Source organism: Alexandromys fortis, unplaced genomic scaffold, assembly GCF_014885135.2.
Source record: "Alexandromys fortis isolate MF-2015 unplaced genomic scaffold, M_Fortis_MF-2015_v1.1 scaffold_28, whole genome shotgun sequence".
NCBI classification, from domain to species: Eukaryota; Metazoa; Chordata; class Mammalia; order Rodentia; family Cricetidae; genus Alexandromys; species Alexandromys fortis.
In genome coordinates, this window is record NW_026067901.1 from 14010922 (window position 1) to 14032848 (window position 21927).

Here is a 21927-nt window from a genome sequence, read left to right on the forward strand (position 1 = left end):
ATAAGACCCGGCAGCTTTTTACTTTAAAGGGACTATTCCAAGACCTTAAGTCCTTAGGCACTTTCCAGGATGGTGGACCTTCATGGCATCCTCTCCACCTCTTTGGACTCGGGTGTCAGGCTGCAGCCTCCAGGGTAATTTTTCCTTCATTCGATGATCCTTACTACATAGAGTACAGGAGTCGCAGAGCAGCTAAAGCAAAGCAGTTTGCCTTGTGACCTTACCAAGTCGAAATCGGCTTAGAGAACAGGCAAAAGTGGCCAGCGAATCTGAGCTGACACAAAATAATGGTTTTCTATTCATAATCAGACCTCTCTTCCTCTGAGTTCCCCATTGTGAGACGCGCTATGAAGTACAATCTTCTCAGTACCTACTGTGCCCCCTCCCTAGATTCCTTATCATATTGGTTCAGGTCACAAAACCTTTTCTAACACACATCCTGGGCCTTGAGAGTCCCTCTGTTTCTGACCTGTGACCTGTCCCATAGACTGCTTGTAACCTAGGGCAAACTATGACAGAGCTTAGAGAAGCAGGTGCTGGCTTCGCACTAGGGAAGATGGGCCCAGTGTCTCCTGCTTACCCATGACTCTCCGAGGGGCTCTAATGCACCTCATACTGAAAATGGCCCCCACAATGATTCATTTCTTACAAGTGTCCAGTGTGACGGCTGTGGCACACGAGAACAAGGCATCACTCGGTGAGTGTCAGGGTCCCTTCACATTTGTTCCCACAAATTCAGGTGGGGCAGCAGTTCCAAGGCCACATGAAAGTCTACCTTTGCTGGGAGGCACTGGGAAACTGCCAGTCGCTCTGTCCCCAGCTGCACAGGTGATGTCAGGGCCTCGTGGACCTCCAGTGTGACTGCATCATCACCTTACTCCATATCCAGGGGTCCACAGTCATTGTCCCAGGCCCAAGGAGCTCGTGCATTGGCCAGCCAGGTGACTTCAGTGGGCACATGCTGGGAACCAGCCCGTCTTTTCACTCTTCAGCAGTTGCTGCCATCTTCCCTGGCCCGAGGAGGGCAAGCAGGGAAGCGGGATGCATACATTTTCCAGTGTGAGGTGCTGTTCCCTGTGGGCCCGTCCTGTCCCTGTTGCTCTCATCTCAGACACAGCCAGTGCAAGGCTCCACACTGACAGACAATCCAGATCTTCACGCAACTACAGGATAAGCCTGTAATCTCAAGGGGCCTTCCGGGAAATGAATGTGGCTTTCACCCATCACCTCTGTGAGCCTCTGCTAGGAGGAAACTCAGTTGTAGCCTTGGCTGTTTTGTAAGCTTGCTTTCCATGGGTACCCAGAGGCATCCTTGACCCAGGAACTCTGGGGTCTGAGTGCTAGGCTGCTTGTTTCTTGGGCAAAGGCCTCAAATTCCTACATAAAAGGGTCAACTCTGGCATCTGTTCCCTCTGCCTGGGGCTTTCTGCATAGATCTCCAGAGCCAAGGAGACCTGGCTGCACTCAGGTCCTACCTAAGCACCCTGTGGCCCCTTTGTTATAGCCAGAAATCCTCATATGCGTGGGCATCTGGTCAATTGGTTGTTGTATGGTGACTCCCTTAATCTGCAGCTGTAGGAGTACTCCTGCAGGAGCTTGGGTTTGCAAAGAAATGCGGTCTCTGTCCTGACAGTGAAACCAAGTAATACACACCATGGTTGCCTCTCACCTCACACTTAGATATCAGAAAACCTGGGAGTAGCCAGAGGATGGGCCACATGGCAGCTGGCCTGAGAGCAAAGAGCAGGGAAGCTGGAGGGGCAGGCAGAAGGTCCTGTCTACACCTGGGACAATGGCCAGTCTGGTCTCCCTGTGGAGGGAAGGACTTTCCAGGCTTGCCGTGTGTATGAAGGGGCTTGGTGGAGTTGAAGGCGGGAGAGAGAACGGGTGATGCTCATTAGAACAAAACCACAGTGTTGCTGCTGGGCAGCTACGAGAAGCAGAGTCAAGACCAGCAGTACAGGTGTATATTGTGTAGCGCCCAGACTATGTAGCTGGTTTAGTAGGGGGGAGGCACAGACAAGACCACCCAGACTGGAGAGGGGAAGCGGGACAAGGTCAAAGCTTTAGGCGCTGAAGAGGGGCCAGAGGCAGCCATGGCGGTCCTGGCCTCTCCTTTGGCCGTCCTCCTCCTGCCCTCATCACTGTTGTACCTATGTTGCATTCTGCTCGGAACTCCTGCTGTGTCCTCCTAATAAAGACCCTGGACCCACGTGACTAGGGACTGATTTCTGTTCTTTGTCCAGCCATGCAATTTTTAGCACAATGTGAAGCACCCATTGTTTCTTCTTCTGCATGGTGGATGCCTCTGATGTCCCAAGTCCCCACCCTGATCCCTAGGGTATTGGACACACAGGGAACTGGTGTTGTCTCTCACCTCAGGAGCCAGAGCAGGAGTTGCCTGGGGCAGTAAAGGATCCATGAGTGCGGGAGAGAGGACAAAAGCCAGGTTCAGAAACATGGTCCGTGGTCTGTGTGTACAAGACCCAGGGTTTGATCCGCAGCCCCGTGTAGAGGGCGCAGTCTCTTCGTGACTGAGGTTCATAGTGCTCTCCGTGGAAATTCTAGGGAAAGTGTGGTCTGTTTTTGAAAGCTCTGTTTATTCATGTTAATTAGAAAGCCACGTGTGTTCCAAGAGGAAAACAAGGAAACCATAAAGGAAAAAGTAGATTACCTGGGCTCGTAATAGCTAGTGAAAGACACTGCTAATATAGTCAGAGATTGTGCTGCCACTATAGCCAGAGGTGGCCCCTGCTGATAAAGCCAGAATAGCTGTTGCTAATACGTTTTCGACGTCATTTCCGAATCTGCGGGTACACGCCCGCACATGTGCGTTCTCTCATGTATTCGTAGCTGGAAACATCTGAGGTTTAATTATGGTCTGTTTCCTCACAGACTGTTGCATCTGAAGCTTTCTCATTCTATTTAAAAAACTGAAATCCGTTTTGTCATCCCTCAAGTCAAAGGGGCTTGAACCATTTTAAGGTATATATCACATATTGCTGAAAAGCACTGCAGAAAGGTGTTAATTTATTCTTACAGGGGAGGCTCGTGAGAGCATTTTGGCAGGCATTTAACACCGGGGCTTTGGAATCTTTGCTAATTGATAGTCAGCAGCATAGTTTCTTGTTTTGATTTGCCTGTTCTTCATTTTGTTTCTCTCTCTCTTTCTTCCTCTCTCCTCCCTCCCTCCCCTCCCCATGTGAATGTGTAGGTCATAGGGCAACTTGTAGGTATTGGTGTCCTCCTTTCATTTCAGAGTTTGAACTTGGGTTATCAGGCAGCAAACACCTTTCCCCTCTGACCCCTTTCATTTGTCCATTGTTTGATGATGTAGGATGTCCTTCTATATATGCGTTGTTTTATTGGTTGATGAATAAAGCTGTTTTGGCCAATGGTTTAGCAGAGTAATGCCAGACGGGAAATATGAACAGAGAGTAGGCAGTCAGAGAGATGCCGTGTAGCTGCCAAAGGAGAAAGGCGCCAGAACATTACTGGTAAGCAAAAGCCTGTGGCAATACATAGCTTAATAGAAATGGGTTAATTTAAGATGTAAGAGCTAGTTAGAAATACACCTGAGCCATCAGCAAAATAGTATTGTAATTAATATAGTTTCTGTGTGATTATTCAGGTCTGGGCAGCAGGGAAACGAAAGTGCAGTCTCTGTTTACAGTTTTCCATTAAAAAAAAACGTATGTGGCTACTTTTAAAGTATGTTCATGAGCTTCGTTTACACTCTTGTGTGTTTGCCCTCTTTCCCCCAGCCCTATTGAAGTCTGATTTTCATGCCATTCTCTGGTGTGTAGTTTGACGAGTTTGGGCAAGGGTGCATTGTGCAATTGCTCCCTCAGTTGAGATAGACAGCTATGGCTTTTACTCTTGTCCTTTGTAACCAGCCACCTCCTCTTACCACCACACACACACCAATTATATGTGTTTTTAAAAGGGTTTCTTTTTAATGATGTTATTGTGGGGGGGGGTAGGTGTGTGCACATTGATACAGTGCCTTTGGGGGCTAGAAGAAGGCATCCGATCCCCTGGGGCTTGAGTTAGAAGTGGTTGTGAAGTGGGTGTGGGAACCAGACTTAAGTCCTCTGACAGAACAGCAAGCACTCTTAACAGCTGAGCCATCTCTCCAGAATTAAAAAGCAAAAACAAAAAACATTTTAAACATGGATCTTTTTAAAAAAAAAAAAATACGTTTCTGGATGTGGTGGTGCACATCTTTAATCCAAGCATTCGGGAGGTAGAGGCAGAGGCAGATAGATTTCTGTGAGTTCCAGGCTAGCCTAAGCTACACAGTGAGACTCTGTCTCAAAAAAAAAGTTACAATCCCAGCTATCTGTGGCTAATAATTAGAAATAAAATTATTATTATTTTATCTTATGTTTATGAGTATTTGGCCTCCATGTATGTCTGTGCACCACATGTGTACCTGATGCATGTGGAGGCCACAAGAAGGTGTCAGATGCCCTGGAACTAGAGTTACAGATGGTTGTGAGCTGCCATGTGGGTGCTGGGAATTGAACCCAGGTCCTCTGCAAGAGCAGCCAGCGCTCTTAAACCGCTGAGCTGGTGTTTTTCTGATACAGAAATATACAAGTGAAAATGTTCATTAAGTCTGTTTTTAGTGAGGTCACTGACTTACTTTGTAGACGGCTGATGTTTTCTGAGTCTGACGGTCACAGTGCCCGTGCCTCCCCTCTCCTGCCTCGCTGCACTGGCTTAGGCAGTTTTCCCTCTGTCGTCCTTCTCACTGGCTTCCAGCCTGGTGCACATCAGGTCAGCCATGGGCTTTCCATAGCGGCCTTCCTTGCATTAGTAAGGAATTCCTTTTCTCTTTCTTGTTTGCCAAAAGCTTTTTCTTTTACCATGCATGTTGAGTTTTGTCACGTTCTGTTCTGTATGAGTATGACCACCATGTAGCTTTTCTGCACCAGTTTACTGGAGAAAACACAACATGAAATGAAAATACAGAATGCTGATAACTTAATAGGGTTCTCTAAGGGAACTGAACAATAGAATGAGCATCTGAGAAAGGGGTTATTAGATCGGCTTGCACTGTTTGGTTCTGGGTAGTCCAGCAATGGCTGTCTTACACCAGAGATGCCAAGAACTTGGTAGCCGCTCAGTTCATGAGGCTGGGTGTCTCAGCAGTCCACACTGGAACTGTGGGCCTGGAGCATTCCTGGAGAGCCGTTATCTTACACAGAGCTTTTGATGGCTGATGCCGTCGTGTCTGGAGCAGGAGCCAGGGCATCAGTGCCAGTGCTGGGCTGAAGTGTCCCTCAAACTGGCTGGAGGAGTACCAATAGTTAGCTCTCCTGGAGGTGGTCCAGTGTTTTCTCAGGGACTGGTTGGCCAGAGCTTCCACTTGGGGCAACTAGATGTAGAAAAAGATCTAACAGTTGTTGTTCATGTGACTGATGGCTTGTCTGCCACAGTTCAAATTGTTCAAAGAGGGGAAAAGCACAAAAAGAAGCACATCAAGGTGTGTGTGTGTGTGTGCGTGCATGTATGTATGTGTGTGTGCATGCATATATGTGTGTATGCATGTATGTGTGTATGTATATGTGTGTGTGCATGTATATATGTGTGTATGCATGTATTGTGTGTATGTGTGTGCATGTATATATGTGTGTGCATGTATTGTGTGTATGTGTGTGCATGTATATATGTGTGTGCATGTATGTGTGTGCGTGCATGTATGTATATGTGTGTGCATGTATCATAGGTTGAACATGTAATTAACATTCTCAGAAAGTGCTTAACTCTGAACAGAGACCCTTAGTGAGGGCTGGATCTCCCTCTCTCAAGCCAACCAGTAACCCTCGTCCCACATCCTTACCCTCTGTGACCCGCCAGCCCCACTCTCACTCACTTGAAATATTTATGGTGGAGCAGGCATCAGTTGTCCAGTGTCTGCTGACAATGATGACATTTCTAAAGTGGACTCTTGCTGTCCCAGAGGCCCAGCCTGTTGCCACAGGGGGCACAAGTCAGTCAGCGGAAGATAGGGTTGGCAGCGAACAGATCTGCATGCAGTGCCCTGGCGAGTGGGGGTGCAGCATGGGCATTCTTGTCCTGAAGCAGCCTTGTGGCACATTTAGATGCAGTTCGTGCAGTGATGGTGACCATGGACTGGTGGACACCTCATCACCAGGGAAGGTTTGGGGCCAAATGATACTCAGGATCTTAATCCCCTGGCCACAGATGCTTCCCAGGTCTGCAAACCTCTGGGACGAAGACAGTCACTCCTTTAGGTTGTTCTTGTCAGGTGTGAGTATGGCAGTTCTCAAAGTATTTTTGTAGACAGTAATGAAAGAAAACACCCAGGACCGAGTGAGATTAATTACTGCCAGAGCAAGGCCTGGTGGCCTGGCTCAGCTTTAGAACCACGGCAGGCAGGTCTCTTTCATCCTACTCTGTGTGCTGCAGGCCGGCTCAGAGCAGGCCCAAACCCCCTCTACTTCCTGTACTTTAAAATATCATCTATGTAAGCCAGTGTTTCTCAACCTGTGACTCCTGATCACTTTAGGGTTTGAATGACCCTCTCATGGGGTTACCTAAAAGACCATCATAAAACACAGATATTTACATTACTATCCGTAACAGTAGCAAAATTATAGCTATGAAATAGTGGCGAAAATAATTTTATGTTTGGGCTCACCACAATGTGAGGAACTGTACTAAAGGGTCGCAGCATCAGGAAGGCTGAGAACCGCCGATGTAGGCCAAGAATTCAAGTTTTTCAGTCCAGTTTCCATGCAGATTTGTAAAGCAAAGCAGCCTGCCTCATGCTGCCTTTGGCTTCTCGGATATGACGTTTCTGTGTGGGCTCTTTGTCCTCCTGCGTTGGAGGGGTGTGTGATACTAGTGTTTGACCCACCAGGAAGCGGAGGCACGTGATCACACACTTGCGTGTTGCCCACCGTGCGCTGCAGCTGTGGTCTTTATCCATTCAGAGCCTCCTTGACTGACACTGCCGTGGTTTCACCGTGAGCAGTTAGAAAGGAAGCCACTTGTTGAAGGTCTCCACACAAGCAAGCGAAGGGACAGAGATTCGCACTGCCTCTCACTTTAGGATGTCCCCACTGGCATCTTTAACTCCATGATTTGGGGGCCCTGACTCACAGGACCATGCCAATTCAGAAGTGCACGTTTGACCAATTTTCAGTTATTTATTCTTACTGAAGCTTTAATTACACTGTCATGTCGGTGAGACTACCTGGAGACACAGTCTCACAGCAAACTTCCAGGTCTCTGTCTCTTACAGTCGTTCCTCCTGTTCCGCAATGTTCCCAGAGCCGTGGGTGCAGGAGTTGGCTACCTACACACGAGCTGACCAAGGACAACAATAGACATGCCAAAGTGGACAGGGGAAAGACCACGAGGCCTCAACCCTACACAAAGAACTACAGACAGCTAAGGGACGCTGAGTGTGGGAGAAACAGGAGTCCTCCCCAGGGAAGATCACACAAATTGCTTATCCACTACCAAGTGGTCAGCCCCGAGAGCATACACTAAAGGAACATTGTGCAGAGGGAACAGGTTATATTTAAGAATGTATATGTATCTATGTATGCGTATATGCAGGTAACAACTTCTAGTGAACAAAAAAGAGGTCATGACCTTGAAAGAGAGCAAGAAAAGGTTTGGAGGGAGGAGCAAGAAAAAGGAAATTATGGAATACTAATCTCAAAAATAAAAAATTAAAAAAAAAATCTTTGTGTATTACTTTATGTTGCTGCCATGGCAAAGACCTTAAGCCCAGTGCCTCCAGTGCTGTGAACACCATCCCAGTGTGTGGCAGGAGACGCCCAGTGCAGGGCTCAGTGGGCTTTTCCAGCTCCTGTGGCCCCATGCATGTGCTGGCTCCTGACTTCATAGCCTCGGTGCCCCCACTACTGCCCACCAGTGGCTCTCTCCATGTCTAAGGACCAGTTCGTGAGCTGGTTTTGGGCCAACCATACAATCAAGGCCTACCCTTGTTACTGTTATTGTTATGTATTTATTATTTATTTTGCAGGGCTGGGGATTAAATCCAGGGCCTTGCAAATGCTAATTAAATACCTTGCCACCGGGCTATCCACCCTCCCACCCCCCCTCACCCCCAGCCTGCAAGGTCTACCCAGAACTACTGTGCCTTCCTCTGTAAACAATGACAGGCTAAGGTCACCAGTCCTTTAAAAGCCACCACCCTGCCAACCAAGGTCACTGAATTCTTCAAGTAATGAATTCAAAAATATTATCTTGTGAAGATGAGAATTTAACTAATTCCCTTTGTTTCTTTCTGCAGAACTTGCCACCACTGACAGAATATGGCAACGCAGGGTGCTAAGACCTGATTTCCCCTTGCTTTTAAAGACTCAGTCTGTGGTGCTATTTTACAAAATGACTTTGTTTGCCATAGATTCGAAACTTCATATAAATTCGTAGCAGCTGGTTTCGACTCAATATTAAGTATCTAATCCGTGGGGTATTATAGGAAAAACTGTTTAATATTGTTGTTTTCGTTTCATGCAGATTTGGACTTAAAACCACCACGAAAGTCAATTGGAAGCAGTTTTTAACAGCGTTTTATGAGCGGCAGGGGTTGGAAGTCAGCAAGCCAACTCCCCAGAAAAAAAGAAGCAGGTATGTTTAAAACCAGTTTACAAACCGCAGTAGGCATTAGGTTGGAGAACATGTGGATTAGAGTCTTTCATTCATTCAATGACCAACTGCCTCCACTGACTAGTTGTCAAGTTTTACCTAGCTTTTTAGAGTCTATAAATCATTTTGCATTCACTTTTCTGGCTTTCAGTTTCCTTAAACAGTAGGGATGGCATTCTTGTTCCAGTTTCCAGAGGGAAAAGAGCCCGGGTAATACCAGTGGGGCCACATGCTCAGAGCTCGAAGGCTCCTCCAGTGCACACAGCACCTGCTCACCGGGGTCTCTCAACTCCAGCTGTGTCCCCGGGAGACGGTGTGCAAGCTAGCACTTGCTGTTTGTTTCATGGGTAGGGAAAGAACCTGTTTTCCTGGTGCTCTGCTAGCGATGTGGCCGTCCTGGGAGTTTCTTGCCTCGGGCAGCAGCGTTTGTTCCCTGCTAATGTCTGTTGTAACTTCTAACTGGAAGTTGTAGTGGCAACTCAGAAATGCAAAATAAAGGGCTAAGATGCCACTTTAGACTAGACTTTATCTCCAAGGAGTCTCTTGTTTAACTTCCGTGTGATCTTTATTGATTACCACGTTTGAGCTGTGAAGAAAATAGAGTATTTTGTTGTTTTATTTTTAACAAATATATAATTTTATCAGGTGCATTGAGAGTGTTCAGCCCTAGTGCAAAGGAAGATAGACTACAGAGTTAGTTCTCACTCTGCTTTCCTGGGGCCTGTCCCACCTGAGGACCCAGGGAAATTTAATGACCATCTGGATATCAGCTTTTCAGGGGTCCAGAGCCCTGCTCTACTGTGAGGAAGCAACTGTGTCTGAGGAGGCTCTGTAAGCATGTGTCTGAGGAGGGGCTGTGAGCATGTGTCTGAGGAGGCAGCTGTGAGCATGTGTCTGAGGAAGGGCTGTGAGCATGTGTCTTGAGCAATTACTTCCATTTTGCTACAGTTTTCTTGTCTGATAGTACCTTGTCTAAGGCTTTCCAGGATAAAATTAAGGTGTTATTTATTTGTGGCATTTTATTTAATTAGGGTCTCACTGTGTGGTCTAGGCTGACTTTGATCTTATCATCTTCCTGTGTAAGTTTACGGGTGTGTGCCACCATGTCCACCTGCTGGCTCTCATTAGCTTTGAAGCATCTGTCCTCCAGTGGGGACATAGTGCTCCGCAGGAGGCTCATGGCAATATCAAAGGACATTTTTGATTTTCGTGGTAGAGGTGACGATGTGTAGTGAAGTCTATTGTAGGGAGGCCAGAGGCGCAAGAGGTCTTCCCACAATGGAGAAAGGCCTGTCACTGTGCCTGATATCCATGACAATAGACAAGGGGGATTGCTTGCCCAGTATGTGCTTGTGCCAATATGGTTCTGACTTTCACAACACTCTCTTCTAGTTATCACAGGAGCCAGAGCACAGTTCTAAGATGGGGTAGCAGGTGTGCTGTCGCAGAGCTGACCAAACAGTATCAAATCCCTAGCAAGTGTAAAAGTGGTCCCATACAGGAGCCACTCACTGTCACGTCTTATATTGTGGGAATAGAAGAATTCTATTGAGTACTGAGGAAAGGGAGGCCCATGACCAAGTTTTATAACAAGGTATCTAGTTCTTCCATCACTGTAACAAAACACCATAACCGAGGTAACTTAACAGAAATAAAGCATTTATTTGGGGCTCATGGCTGCAGATGGTTAGAGTCCATGGCCATCATGGTGGGGAGCGTTGCAACAGGCAGGCAGGCAGGCATAGCGCTGGAGCCGGAGCTGAGAGCCCACATCTTTATCCACAGTAAGAGGCAGAGAGAACTAACTGGGAATGGCATGGAATTTTTTGAAACGTCAAAGCCCACAGGGGCACACCTCTTCCAACAAGGCTACACCTTCTAATCCTTCCCAAAAAGTTCAACCAGCTGGGGACCAAACACTCAAATATATGAGTCTGTGGAGGCCATCTCTATTCAGAGCACCACACAGGGGTCTGTGTCTCCCTTTCTGATGGGAATTTACAAGGAAGCCTTAGCTCCCAAAGTGGATGGCCATGGCCTCCAAGAGCACTGGTATGGTCGATGGAGCTTCATGGTCAGAGGTAAGAAAAGACAAGAAGTCTTGAGGGTGCAAGTGACCATGGGCACAGTCACTAGAGGACAGAGGCTGGGACTTCCCATGCCCTCAGCTGCAGGACCCATGTGCTGCAGCTTACTGCCTGCCCCATGGTCCTGGTGGCCAACAACCGCTGATTTCCTTCCTGGTCTTTTTGTGAGATCAAATTTGTGGGTTTGAAAGATGTCTGACTAGGGTTGCTCAGCATCAGGGGCAGCAGGAGGACAGGATGGCATAGCTAAGAGGTGGCTGTGCACATCTTCTCTAGGACAGTTCTCTGCCATATGTCTTCCACACCTAGTAGCAAACAGGCCTGCCTTGTACACGATCTTTTTTTGAAAAGCCTCTGCAAAGCCTGTACTGTAAGAATTAGTTAGAGCATTTGCTTTTTGCCAGAGCAAGTCCAAGGGTGCAATATCCTTCCTAGTTTTCTCCTTCTCCTCTTTGTAGCACTGACTCGAGAAACCAGTCTCGCAGGGAAAATGTCATCAAGAAGTTATTCAGGTACTCGGAGGAGCGCTATACAGCCCTGAAGAAGTCCTTGTTAATAATCAGCACGGTAAGAGCCTGAACCCTTCTCTGGAAAGATCCACAGGAGGTAGGAAAGTTCACACTCAGTGTGGCAGTCAGGAGGCTACATCGTGTTTGTCAGGACAGGGTAACCAAAGGGACCAAGTGGACAACCATGCAGAGACATTGGAGTTCTCATATGCTGCTGATGAGAATGAAAACTTGTTCAACTACTCTAAAGAACAGTAATTCCATACCTAGGTATCAGCCAAAAGAAACAAAAACACAGCCTCACAAAGATGCATGTATAAATATTTCAAGAGATGCTGTCTGTTATGTTCTAACTGGAAATGACCCAGACACAGATAAGTAGTCTATGACATGTCCATGTGACATGTTCTTAGAATACCAGTCAGGAGTAAAAAGGAAGGAGATGCTAGGAGTGAGAAGGAACACAGATGTTCAGGAGATTGGGGGTGATACAAATGCTCTGGTGTCCATGATGGTGGCCACGCAATGCTGGGCACATGTCAGAAGTTAGTAAGGAAGTTGTCAGTGATTCTGATTTGGATGTTTAAACACTAATTATTATTCAAAAACCAAGCCATAAACAGGCATATTTAGTCCGATTACCTCAGAGAACCTGTCTTCCATAGCCAGGGGATGTGAGTACAAACACTGGCTGTAAAAGCATGAGGACTTGAATTCAAATCCCCAGCACCCAGCAAAGGACCGGATATGGCTGTGCACCGTGTACCTGGTGCTGTTGAGAAGAAGGCAGGTGGACAGCTGGGGCTCTATGGCAGCCAGCCTTGCTCAGGGTTCAGAGAGACCCTATCTCAATAAAATAGAGTGACATCACACCAGTTAACCTCTTCTGGCCTTCACATATAACACGGGATATCTCCACTCACCTGTGTGCATACACCACACATACACATAGAAAATAATAATAAAAATAAGAATTTCAGGAGCTCAACACTTAAGAGCACTTGCTGCTCCTTCAGAGGACCTGGGTTCAGTTCCAGCACCTGACTTCCTCTGACTCCTCTTCTAAGACATCTGACACCCTCTTCTGGCCTCCAAGGGCACCAGGCACACATAGGTGCATGCATACACACACATATGCAGACACTCACACATCCACATATAAAAATAAAAGAGTAGGAACTCTGCTCTCCTAGCCTCTGGACCCACATTTATACCACCCTCTGGCAATCAGTGACAGCTGCTGACTGACACTCGAAATTCCCTCTCCGGGGTAGAGGCTCTATATTCCCACCTTCCCAGAAAACAGGGGCTCTTGATTTTCATATTTAGTTATCAACAGCATTCAGTTCCATGGAACATGCTTACCTCAGAAGGCTTCGCTTCTAGTATTTCTTTTATGCAATGTGGCAGAGATCTCTCCCTCAGCAGCTGCCCATCTGTGCAACCCATGAGGTTGGAGAAACTGGAAACATTGCTACTCAGATCAATTGGCAAGCTGCAGCGGAGCTCAGGGAGACTCTGAGCCAACAGGTGGGGCTAGGAGGAGGAGGGCTCTTCATGCTGTGGAGACCCTTGGGAAGGGGTTGGCCTGTGCCCCCCAAAAGACCTCATTCCTCCAGGCTATTTCCTGCCTTTTGCCTGGCAGAGGATCTCTTCTAGGAAAAGGCTTAAAAAGCCTCGGGGGCACCTACCTCTGCCCTGCTCTTATACACATCCACGGTGTATGTAGTGGCCATTGGCTGCTGTTTTAAGTCATAGATCAGCTTGGCCGAGCCGATGCTTTACTATTGCTGAGTATGTACGTGGCGTTTCCTGCCTTTTAATATTTTTTTTAAAAAAAATCTTGATATTATTTACACTCTCCTACTCAGACGCCCAGTGGACACATAGCTTGGGATGAACTGCGACACGTCCTAAACTGCATGGTTGCAAAGTTAAGTGATTTGGAATTCAATGAACTGAAGCAGACATTTGACCCCGAGGGCACTGGAGCAGTGAAGATCAGCTCCCTACTCGACGCGTTGGATGGTAGCCCCAAGGTAGGTCACCACGGTCTCTTGACTGGGTGACTCCCAAAGCCAGGAAGTCAGCATTCTTAGCAAAATGCAGTTTAAATGAATGAATGAATTCACATTTTTGCATGTTTTCATTTCAGGTTACAGTTAAGAGGTCATTTGGTTTAAGGTTTTGTTTTCTAAAGTATATCGAGGATGCTCTCTGGCATTTCTGAGAAACCTGTCCTGAAGCGACAGGTGCCCGGCAGCGCTGCACTTGCCGCCAGGTCTTACGAAGAGGCGTCTGGGGGTCACACCTGGTGGCAGCAGCACACACTTGTGGTCCCAGCTCTCAACAGGCTGAGGCAGAAGTGCTGCGAGTTCGGGGCTACCCTGTGTGAAGCGGAATGCCAGGCTAGCCAGGACTATATCATGAAATGTATCTGAAAATAATAAAACAGCTACAACAGAAGCATGCTTGGGAAGGGGTCCCATGCCCTGATCTGACACAGTTTTAGGGGTAGCCACCCTGTTCCCCTACTGTCTACCAGTAGCTTTCAGTCATTGCTGCTTTTGACTGAAAGACAGGCAGTTTTATTAAAAGTAGCTCTGCAGCAGCAGTTAACCTCGGCAGTCTTTAAGAACACTTGAACAAGTCAGTTTGCTGCATGCATGGCTGGTGTGGCCTTAGTGTCAGAACGTTGAGCTCTTTGCCTTCACCATGGAGGGAAATTGCTAGGCTGAGCACGGACCTTGACACACCTAAGTGTGAAAAACTTAAGTCAAAATGTATAGGCTTGTCCATGCCTTCACACACAAACACACACACACACACACACACACTTTTTAAGCATGAAAACTGTGGGAAATGATAGAGGAGTTAATGGTTCCTCAAGTAAGACCTTGGTTACATCCATCCCTAGCCGTATTGGTCAGGAGAAATTGGACTTTGAGGTGCTCAGGCAGTACCTCAAAGTATACCTTGACCCAGTTTACCACTGCTGCTTGAGAACAAGATCAAATGAGTTTTCAGGGCATGGAGGTCATCTGGGGTGGGAACCTGAGCCAGTGTTCAGTTTGCAGCCACCATCTCCATGAGCTACGTCTAGGGGCAGATATTGTACCTCTTGAAGACACACGTCTTTCACAACAGGATTAGTGACAACAGCAGCCTGTGGTGTTGCTGTGGAAACTTGGTAGGATAAAGTGTACACTCAGAAGTGTTCCACTTCTAAATATTCAGTCGCAGTTGTTTTGATGATTGCCTGAGTTTCTCTTGCACAAGCACTGCCCACACCCTGAGCCCCTGGTTCCTCCTAACTCTGCTTGCAGAGTGAGTGGTAGAGTTCTCAGTGCCTTTCCCAGCTCTGGTGTAGGACAGACCCTGGCTTAGCTCAGGTCTGTGGTGCTCAGGGCTTCTCACCCCTGGGCAGTGCAGCAACTGTGCACATTTTCAAACCGAGCCAAACTGAGACAGTAAGCAGCCTCTAATGCAGCAAGGGACATGATCTTTGCTCGGCATAACTGGAGCTGTGACACGTGCACACACACACAAATCTGCTGTATATATGTGCACATGTACAAACCTTCCATATATATGTGCACACATACTTAAACCTACCATGTATATCTGTACACACACTCAAACCTGTCATATGTATGTGTATACACACTCAAACATATCATATACATGTGCACACACTCAAACCTTGCAAATATATGTGCACATATGTAATCTTGTTGTATATATGTGCACACTCTCAAGCCTATAATATATATGTGCACACACACTCAAACCCGTTTGTTATATGTATAAGAACATACACTTCCAACCCTATGATTTGTATGTAGACACTTTCATTATCAAAACAGTTATATTTGAATATAAGTTATGCTTTTTAAAGTGGTACATCTACCACATGCATTTTTATGGGTTTGGATATATGCCTTTGTATATTGTACCTGACTTTACCTACAAATAAAGTCTGGTTAATGTGTTCAAGTCTGTCATCTTTCGTTAAGCCATCACTAGCATTTAACACAGTGGGGTTTGCTACTTAATTTTAAAGAATGCTGCATATTCTCCTTCATTATATGATCTTGGCATCCACTTTGTTTCCCCTTTTGGAAATTTTGCTCCAACCTGGACCAGCCAAGCAGAGCCAGCTTTCAAATCTAAGCCAGTAGCTTCCTGTTGCCCCTCAGGAAGCACTGGTACTCATAAGGTTTCTCTCGTTCACTTAGGTGAGAAAAATGTCCCCCTCTACAGAGACCAAGGCACCTCTGCCTGTGGCTTGGAATCCAGTAAGTACCATTGGCCTTCTGTTTGTGAATACCATCCCCATGTGCTCTGAGGGTGCCTGCAGACCAGCTTCCAATGCGGTAAGTGTATTTCTCTTCCTGTGTTAGGTAGAAGAAATGGTGCTTGATGCCATCACCAGGAACCTCCAGGCCTTTTACGGCATGCTGCAGTCATATGACCTTGGCGATACAGGGACCATAGCAAGAAATAACTTCAAGAAAGTCATAAACATATTCTGCCCATATCTCTCGAATGAGCACTTTGTAAAGTAAGTTCACAGGTCCTTCCCTTCCTTCTTCTTCCCAGCCTGCTGCATGACCCCTGTGGATAATATCGGTGGCAGACACTGTGTTGAGTCCTCACTGAGCAGCACGCTAAGAGTTTACCTTGTGTAATTGAATCTCACCACCACCATTAAGAAGCTGTGTAACCACTGTGAGGCTCCAGGGAGTCAGGGGACACAGGCTCCATCTGGGTCTGTAGGATTGCTGGCTATTCCTATTGCTTTCTATTTTTTAAAAAGATTTGTTTGTAAGTGTACACGTGTGTCTCTGTGTATATACATACATGTGCAAGCACAGCGCCTGTGGAAATCACAATCCTCCTGGATACCTGGCATCGGGCTTCTTCATTTTTAGCCTTGGGCTGAAGAGATGGCCCAGGGGTAAGGGTACAAACTGCTCTTACAGAGGACCCAGGAACAGTTCCCAGCACCCACATCAGGCCGCTCACAACCACACGTGACTCCTGCTCCAGGAGTTCCTCTGGCCTCCCTGGGCACGCACACTTAAGTGCACAGATACATGCATAAACACATCCACCAACACATAGTTTTTGAAAAAAAATCTTAATTTTAGCCTTTTTTTTTTTTTAAAAAAAAGGGCACATTCTGATGATTTTTTAACTTTAGACTCTACAGTAAGTTTCAAGACACAGCCTCAGGACGGATCCTGTACAAGAAACTTCTGTTGTCCATCGGTGTCAATATCCCACCGCCCATCCTTCCACTTTCTGTTCCGAAGGATCAGCTAAGCGAAAAGCTGCAATACGAGGAGCAGGGCCAGCCAGATCTTCCTGAGAGGTAAAATAAGAGCAAAGGAAAGGCACCCGGGTACCACGGTGCCTCGCTGGAGGAGGCGTTCCTTGGGCACACGCAGCTGCTCGGTGTCATCAGAGCTGTGAGCCATTAAGAAAGAACGGTGCACCGGGCGCACGTGGTGAGAGCGAGAGGCGCTCTTGTCAGCAATTGAACCCACCTGCAGATTTTAGAAATGAAAGTGGGATAAACCCAGAGCTGGGGCACTTGCCGGGGTTGTTCTGGTGTCGACAGTCTAGACTCTCACCTCCCAGACAACTTGACTGCTCTGCCCCTGCGGGCATCCACGCCTCCTCTCTCACGGGAGTTAGAATCTTGGCCATAGCTTATTGTTTCTTGTAAAACACACCCATTAACACAGCTGACGTCTCCTAATGTGAACAGGTGGAGCTGTTAAAACGATAGCCAGATTGAACTGTCTGAACGGTCAACCAAAACACACTCGGTGAGCTGCAAAAAAAAAGATATTCTGGCTTTCACTTCCTCTGGAAAAGTATTGGTTTATACTAAGGGAAAGATGCCGTCTTAACTGCATGTTGGTAGCCTGTCGTGAGCCTGCAGGAATGGCAACACCTAGGAGTCACCATCTTGTCATTTCTCTTTCTCAAGGCTCTTGAGCATGCGATGATGGGAATGTCTTCTAAGAGAAAGCTCAACTATCTGGCGACATGTCTCCCCAAAGCCGGGAGAAGCAACAGTGGCCGTTAAGCTGCTCACAAAGCAGCTTTTCCTAGAGGGAAGGCTGGAACTCTGCTCTGCATAGCTGCCCCACCGGTGTCCTGTTATTCCGCAGGGCCTAGGAGACCGTGGAGGGCCGGGAAAGAATTAGCTTCCAGCTGCCCACCCTCTCATAATACATTTTGTGAATTGATTCTACAGAGAAACTCAGGATAACCATGACTTCTCTGCTCTACCACAGATGGCCCGTGACTTCATTCACCTAGTTACTACCAAATGCTTTAACTTGACATTTCCCTGTAGGCCCTGACTTGGTTTCCCTGTTTTAATGGAAGCATTTTGTTTTTAATCTTCATGCAGCAGTCCACTGGAGAAGTGGAGTCATGGCTGCAGGAGCGTACAGCAGCTGGTCACGCTGTATCTGCAGTCTGGAAGCAGAGAAAGGTGGATGCCGGTGTTGGCTTGCTTTCTCCTCTCGGTGCAGTCAGAGCCCCAGCCCAGAGCACGGTGCTGCCCACTTTTAGCGTGGGTCTTCCCTTCTCATTTACCTTAAGTCAACAAAATCCTTTCACTGGCATCTGAGAGTCCCTCCCAGGTGGTCCTGGTAGCTCTGGGCAGTTCCAGATCCTGCACAGCTGACACCACTAACCGTCACGTGTGCCTGGCCGTGTGCTATTTCCACCCAGCTCCGAGTTGAGAGTCTTAGTGTGAAGACAGTCCTGGCCGGCCTTGCTGGCGTCGTCATGCCCTGGCAGCGGGGCCCTCTGCACGGATACTGTGCTGCTGACCTGCAGTCCCGGCTCTGCAGGCCACAAGCCCAGAAAGGAAGCCCTGCTCTCTGATTGGGGTTAGAACTTTGATGGGGGTTATAAACCTCCTAACTATTGTGGGATACACGGTGTACAGGGAAGCCATGTCAGCTGGTGGAGAGCTCATTGCCTACTGGTGATTTCAGAACCCAGCCCAGGAGGGACAAAACCACGGAGGCCAAGAACATGACCAAGGAAGAAGTCATCGACAGACTCAAGCACTGTATCCAGCAGCAGGACCCCGTGTTCAAAGAGCAGTTTCTTAGCATCAGCAAGGAACCTGAAGTGAAGATCGGCCTGGAGGACTTCCGGAAGGTAGGAACCCATGCCGTGTAGGGGGCTTCCTTCCTGACTGGGTTCATGTGTTCCACCCCACTGCCACACGCACTTCATTCATTGTTGCTGCTTGTTTGTTTTGCTGTGGGGAAGAAGACTAGCAGGCAGTAAAAGAATTGAGGTAGGGTGCTCATGGAACCAGCAGGTTTGTGCTGGAAGCGTCTCAGCTTGAGGGCCCTGCCTGGGCTTCAGGAGTTCATTTACACTATTGATTAAGATTCCTACAGTGAGTGCTCCAGCCAGGAGCACTTTGGCTGTTCCTCGGGAAGACATCTCGGTTAAGTGGCCGCGTGGACAGGCTAGAAAGCAATGGAACCAATTTCCAAGAAGTCAATACTCTCTTGAGTGCTTGCTCTTTCCCTGGTGTCTACCTCCAGGCCAGGCGTCATAAACAGAGGCCCAGATTGAGGGTTCATCTTGGTGTCTTCACCCTGTGTTCCCGTTTAGAGCAGTTGCAGATAAAAGCTTTGAAAACTATGTTGTTGTCTTAGCTAGGGTTTCTGTTGCTGTGATGAAACGCCATGACCAAAGCAAAGATTTTATTTGGCTTACCCTTACACCATGGGCTGGGCCTTCTCCCACTAGTCACTAATTAAGAAAATGCCTTTACGCTGGATCTTATGGACGCCTTTTCTCAGCTGAGGTTCCCCCTTCAGATGACGCTAGCTCATAGGGAGTTGTCATAACACTATCCACTGTCAGCCCAGAAGGTACTCTGGATGTCCTCTGGGTGCCTGGCCAGATTCAGCACGTAGAGCAAAAATTTCCCCATGTGGGCTCAGGAAACGCCCTGGGGAGCAGCTGAAGCCTCCATGATGGTGAAGGAGATGGTGGGTGAAGGTGGGCGTGTAGGCTTAGCTCAGTGACTGGACTTCCTGTTCCCCAAAACTTCCAGATGTCCAGGATGCCTTAATGGGGCCACAGCTTTGTTTGGGGCTCTTCACACCTCATTTCGTTGGCCTAAGTCCCCCAAGACCCTTGGAAATCTGGACTATTTCTCTGTGTTCCAGCCCCAGCCTTGGCCTAAGAGCAGGTGGATTCTCAGGGAAGGTAGCCATATCCAAACAGGTACAGCAGCAGCTCACTGACCACTGACCCTTATATAGGGCCAGCTGGCAGGAGGCTCAGTTTCCTAAGGATTGGGCTCCATGGGTTTTCAGAAATTCTGTACCTTTACCAAGATCTGCTCGTTCTACAGACGATGAGAGAAGTGTGACGTCTGTCTGGTGTCTGTGGGTTTGTTTACTGGGTTCTTTTATGTTCTGTTAATGTTGTGTGATTCACCCCGAGGCTGTTAGTGAGATAGATTTCAAAACACAGAGATCCCTGTGTGTCTGTGTGACTCTGGGTACAGAGGGATGCTGCATGGCCTCACGGCCGCCTTCTCTCTGATTTGTTTTGATGACTCTTAGGCTGGTGCTGTCTTTCCCCACCTGTGACTTTCAAACTCACCGGGCACTTACGAGCAAGCCTCTCATGAGCACATTAACTTACTCATCATGAAGTGTGGCTGAGCATCTTACCATTTTCTCTAACCTGGACATCACATGGTTCCTTTTCTGTCTGTCCTTGCCATTAGGTTATTCAACTGCTTCCGTGGTTAAGTGTTCTCAGGTATCCCATTATGAGATGACTCTTTTTCATTCCAGTTGTAAAGCCTATGCTAGAGACTGCAGCTCACTGCTTGCACCCCCATAGAAGTGCAGGGAGCCTTAGTACTGTGAACCAAACTCCTGGAAAGAAGCTGTGTCTGCAGAGACTGGCTGGCTGATTAGAATTCCAGCACCACGGAGAGACTGGAATGGTGTGGATCCGGAGGCTAACGACCTTATCTTGGGCTAGTTCTAGCCTCCTGGCACATCCATTCCTTGCCCACCTCTGTGTGGAACTAATATCTCATGACAAATAGATTAAAACCTGTGGAAACAATTGACTCAGCAGATGACCAGCTTCTACCAAAAGCTAAGAGTCACGAGTCATCTTGAGCAAATAGAACGGCTCCCCACATCTCGTTGCACCCGCCTCTCTGGTGTACCCATCAATGTATTTTAAAGTTGCCTGGATTTATGACTTTCTTTGTTCTGTAAAACTATAGAAACTTCATGAAACTGCCTCCCCATAGGAACATGAATTTGGGGTGACCTAAGTCAGTGTTCCCAGGTCATGGTCACTCAGAATGGCTCCAGAATAAACTCTTATTCCTTTAAGATAAGAACTATGGGTTTTGTGTCAATGGCACTTTATCATCTCCTTTGTGGTACTGTTTGCCACATGCTTCAGTTTTAAATATAATCGAAAATTCCATGAGACATTTCTTTCATGCTGAAATTAACCTGACCTAGCAACCTGACCTTACATATTTGTGTCTGTGTGTCTGTCACGATATCCTCCTCTTCTCCCTCCTCCTCCTCTTCCTCTTTGCTTGAAACTGGACTCATTTTTTTTCATCCTGCCTAAAGTTCTCCCTTTTACATCATATAGTGAGCATGCACTGGTCACTCGTTCAGAGTTTCTTAGTTCTCTACTTAAGGTCCTTCATCCAGACTGCACCCTAAACTTAGCTACCCCCCCACCAAGGCTCCTCTGAGCTGTGATAATTGTCCAGGTTTTCCTTACCTTATTATTATTATTTCCATTGCTTTTTAGGACCATGACTAATTTTTGAGGATTCCTTCCTGATCAGGATTAATTTTAAATAAATAGTTGTGTGTGTATGCATGTGCATGTGCCTGAGTGTGTGTGTGCATGCGCGCACATTGCAGTTTTGGTGGAAGGCCTAAGTTTGTGAATTTAAGAAACTCGGAAGATCCAGATTAGGATAAATACAAAACCAGAGACAAGATGCTAAAAACCCAGATCAGCGAGCAGGAGAGCAGTGTAAGCCATGTTCCAAGCGGCCACCCAACTATCAGCAGGGATGGCAGAGCTGGAGGACTTGGTGAGAGTGGGCACAAAGTCAGAGCCACGTCAGCTTGGAACTTTGTGTCCAGTCTCCCTTGAAGAGTGGAGACAAATGGATGTCTTCAGCCTAGTGGGGCAAAACAAAAGGAAGGCAAGCCTAAGGTAGCTCACTGCAGGTCCATCTTCAGTACCTGCCATCCTGCAGGAAGTTCCCAGACTCAAGGAATGAGATGATGTGAAGACTCAGATGCCCGCTGTGAGGGATAAAGAGCAGGAGAAGTGTCAACAGGAGATGCCCATGGTTAAATCATTTGCCATGCAGGCATGAGCACTGGAATTCGCATGCCCAGATCTCACCAGAATGCTGTGGGGGCACGGCCACCTGTGATTTCTGCCTTGGCAGAGGCAGATTGATCTCTGTGAGCTCAAGGCCAGCATCATCTACAGAGCAAGTTCCAAGGCAGCCAAGACTATACACAGAAATCTTGTTTTGAGGGGTGAGGGTGGAGAGATGGCTCAGAGGTTAAAAGCACTGATTGCTCATCCAGAGGTACTGAGTT

The 21927-nt window shown here is 47.4% G+C and overlaps 1 protein-coding gene across 3 annotated transcripts in view; it reads left to right on the forward strand.

Moving 5' to 3' along the window:
• Window positions 1-21927, forward strand: part of Efcab6 (EF-hand calcium binding domain 6) — a 187472-nt gene that overhangs the window by 101492 nt on the left and 64053 nt on the right. For all 3 annotated transcript variants that reach the window (XM_050130560.1, XM_050130566.1, XM_050130573.1), the window contains 7 exons: window positions 8527-8637; window positions 11201-11309; window positions 13123-13290; window positions 15490-15549; window positions 15655-15815; window positions 16458-16628; window positions 18277-18445. In XM_050130560.1, the coding sequence (XP_049986517.1) occupies window positions 8527-8637; window positions 11201-11309; window positions 13123-13290; window positions 15490-15549; window positions 15655-15815; window positions 16458-16628; window positions 18277-18445 (949 nt within the window). The remainder of the gene's footprint in view (window positions 1-8526; window positions 8638-11200; window positions 11310-13122; window positions 13291-15489; window positions 15550-15654; window positions 15816-16457; window positions 16629-18276; window positions 18446-21927) is intronic.